General features: G+C 44.7%; 1 protein-coding gene across 1 annotated transcript in view; it reads right to left on the bottom strand.

Moving 5' to 3' along the window:
• Positions 1 to 2,631, bottom strand: part of LOC135102470 (uncharacterized) — a 62,040-nt gene extending 59,409 nt beyond the window's left edge. Inside the window, exons 1-2 of the mRNA XM_064007785.1 lie at positions 2,617 to 2,631; positions 530 to 567 (exon numbers count right to left, since the gene is read on the bottom strand). Coding sequence (XP_063863855.1) covers positions 530 to 567; positions 2,617 to 2,631 — 53 coding nt within the window. The remainder of the gene's footprint in view (positions 1 to 529; positions 568 to 2,616) is intronic.
• Positions 2,632 to 3,331: the final 700 nt, after the last annotated feature.

The raw sequence follows: 3,331 nt of genomic DNA on the forward strand, positions 1-3,331 counted from the left end.
CGTTCTATTTTATTTGTTCTGTTTGTAAGCCTGATCCTTTTAAAATGACTATTAGCTCAGCCGTATGTGCTTGATGTGAGCTTCAAAAAACTAATATCAGTAGAATGGTGCCAAATAATGCTTACTATTTACTCTTTTCAGTCAATCATCAGTTACTCAATCAGTCAGTTTCATCAAACAACCTGCATGTGTGGCAGGATAATGAAACACAACGTTCGACCTGCCTAAGAGAGGAAGGAGCACTGTCGAGTCACAATGAAACACACGAGGCAGAGAGCCAATAACCGGAAGTCACGGCCTCACTGCAATAGCCAATCAGAGGCAGTCCAGGCCACGCTCCGCCAACCAATGACGCTCGCTGGCTGAAAATGAACCCAGCAGTCTATGGCTAATTTCAGCAGAGAATAAAGACAACCCTCGTAATTATCCCTGCGTGGCCAGGTGTGAGGAAGTACAGGTGAGGTGACAGTAGTAGGAGGGGAGGGGGTAACATGCACAAGTAACACCAAACCTTCATTAACAAACCCACCTGTCGCGTCCATCAGGTGTACGGTCAGGTGTGAGGAGCTATAGGTGAAGGAATAGAGAGGAATTAGGGTCACAGATAGAGGCACCATTCCGCTCACACCCTCTTTAATACAACTACCTGCTACTTCCATCTGCTTCGCTCTAAAGGTGTCACGCAAGCCCACCACCACCCCCACCACCACCAACACCACCACTACAGCCAGGACCACATTACAACGAGAATGAAGATAACCAAGAAGAAACGTAGAGATAATAACATATAATTACAACCGAGGAAACTTATATTCGCACCTGTTCAAGCTACGCGAGAAAAAGTAAATGAAAAGGTAGATGCAATTTTAGTATCGTGTTTAATACATACTTTCTTCTTTGCATTTTTCCTCTTTGTTCTCTCCTTACTCTTTTTATGGTATTAGAAGAAAACTATATAAAGAAGGGTTGTTTTCTTACTATGGACATGACATGGTACAGTACATATTCCACTTCCCTCACAGCTTCCTCATTTTGCTTTTGACTCTAATGAAAAGGGAGTCAATACAGGTACGGGTGAGCGTGGTAAGCGAATGGCAGGATAATTTCTATGCGTATTTCACTTCCTTTCTTATATTTCAAGTGCTTTACTGTGTGTGTGTGTGTGTGTGTGTGTGTGTATGTGTGTGTGTGTGTATGTGTGTGTGTGTGTGTGTGTGTGTGTGTGTGCGATTCTTATTAACTTCAAACTAACTAATATCGACGATTTTGAAGTGTTCTCAAAGCAATATTCTACTTAATTCTTATTTCAGTGATTTTTTGTGCGCAATACACATTTATTTTCATATAATAAACAAGGAGGAGGAGGAAGAGGAGGAGAACAAGAACAAAACAATAAGAACAAGAAGAACAAGAACAAGACGAACAAGAACAGCAAAACGAACAAGCAGAGAGAGAGAGAGAGAGAGAGAGAGAGAGAGAGAGAGAGAGAGAGTCCACAAACACCAAGACGAGCGCTAACTTGAAGGAGTTGGAGCGACCTGAGGAGACATTATTGGAGGGCGCGGGGCTGTTACGAAGTGTCAGATCGAGTGAAGAGATGGGGGGGGGGGAGATCAAGGCAGGAGTCTGGACGAGGCGATTACGCTCCAGAAAACATGCAGGAGAGACGACTGTGAAGAAGAAGAAGGAGGAGGAGGAGGAGGAGGAGGAGGAGGAGGAGAAGATAATAATGATACATGCAGGATTCAAGCAAAGCCAATGATGGAGAGAGAGAGAGAGAGAGAGAGAGAGAGAGAGAGAGAGAGAGAGAGAGAGAGAGAGAGAGAGAGAGAGAGAGAGAGAGAGAGAGAGAGAGAGAGAGGTGGCTGCGACGACTATACTGAAAAGACTATAACTAGGAAACTTTAGTCGATAAAACTTCCGTAAAGATTAAGTAATGTAGGGAATGAGAGGAAACATGACGGAAAATACTGAGAGACTTCTGGTATAGGAAGGAAATAAAAAAAAGGAAGGAAAGAGAATATATGGGTAGCAAACTCGCATAGTAGTGGTAGTAGTAGTGGTGGTGGTGGTGGTGGTGGTGGTGGTGGTGATGGTGGTGATGATGAAGGCAGTGGTGGTTATGGAAACTTGAAGGAAAAAAAAACCCAAGTGACATATTGAGGTGAAAACAACAACGAAACTCCTCAAGAGAGTAAAGAAACAGCTGAAGGGAAACTGAAGGGTGAAGGGAAAACCAATAACAAAAATGACACGATGGAAATACCACAGTGAAAAATAACACATGAAAACCTTCAATGTCAGGGAGAATACACGCAGCCTGTCACCGGTTCCCTTCCTTCCCTTCAACTCCCTTCCTTCCTTCCTTCCTTTCATTTCCCTTCAACTCCCTTCCTTCCCTTCACCTCCCTTCAACTCCCTCCCTTTCCCAACTTCCCTCCCTTCTCTTCAAATCTCTCCTTTCTCTTCAACTCCCTCCCTTCCTTCCTTTCCTTCCCTTCAGCTGCCTTCCTTCCCTTCCTTCACATCAACTCCTTTCAACTCCCTACACTTCAATTCCATACAACTCCTACACTTCAATTCCCCTTTTCTGACCCCTTTTCTGTTCCCTCCTACTTTCTCTATCCTCATTTTCGATCCAAAGCTGGATGCTGCGTTTATGTGCGCAATGACTTAACCTGCTCTCGTGCCCACGCTCTTGAATCTTCCGAGTTTTCCACCATCTGGCTACGACTACAGAGTCATTCTCATACTAAATTTATCTGTGCTGTATACCTCTCTCCTAACTCCTCTGACTATAAGAAATTCTTTGACTACTTAACTTCCAAAGTGGAGCACATTCTGACCCTCTTCCCTTTTGCAGAGATCTCCATTCTTGGAGACTTCAATGTTCACCACCAGCTTTGGCTTTCCTCTCCCTTCACTGACCATCCTGGTGAACTAGCCTACAACTTTGCTATCCTCCATGACCTAGAGCAATTGGTGCAACACCCTACTCGTATTCCTGACCGTCTTGGAGATACGCCCAACATTCTTGACCTTTTCCTGACCTCTAATCCTTCTGCTTATGCTGTCACCCTTTATTCTCCGTTGGGCTCCTCCGATCACAATCTCATATCTTTATCTTGTCCTATCACTCCAATCCCTCCTCAGGATCCCCCTAAGCGAAGGTGCCTCTGGCGTTTTGCCTCTGCTAGTTGGGGGGACCTGAGGAGGTATTTTGCTGATTTTCCTTGGAATGACTACTGCTTCCGTGTCAGAGACCCGTCTTTGTGTGCTGAGCGCATAACAGAGGTGATAGTGTCTGGCATGGAGGCGTACATTCCTCACT

This window comes from Scylla paramamosain, chromosome 7, assembly GCF_035594125.1.
Source record: "Scylla paramamosain isolate STU-SP2022 chromosome 7, ASM3559412v1, whole genome shotgun sequence".
NCBI classification, from domain to species: Eukaryota; Metazoa; Arthropoda; class Malacostraca; order Decapoda; family Portunidae; genus Scylla; species Scylla paramamosain.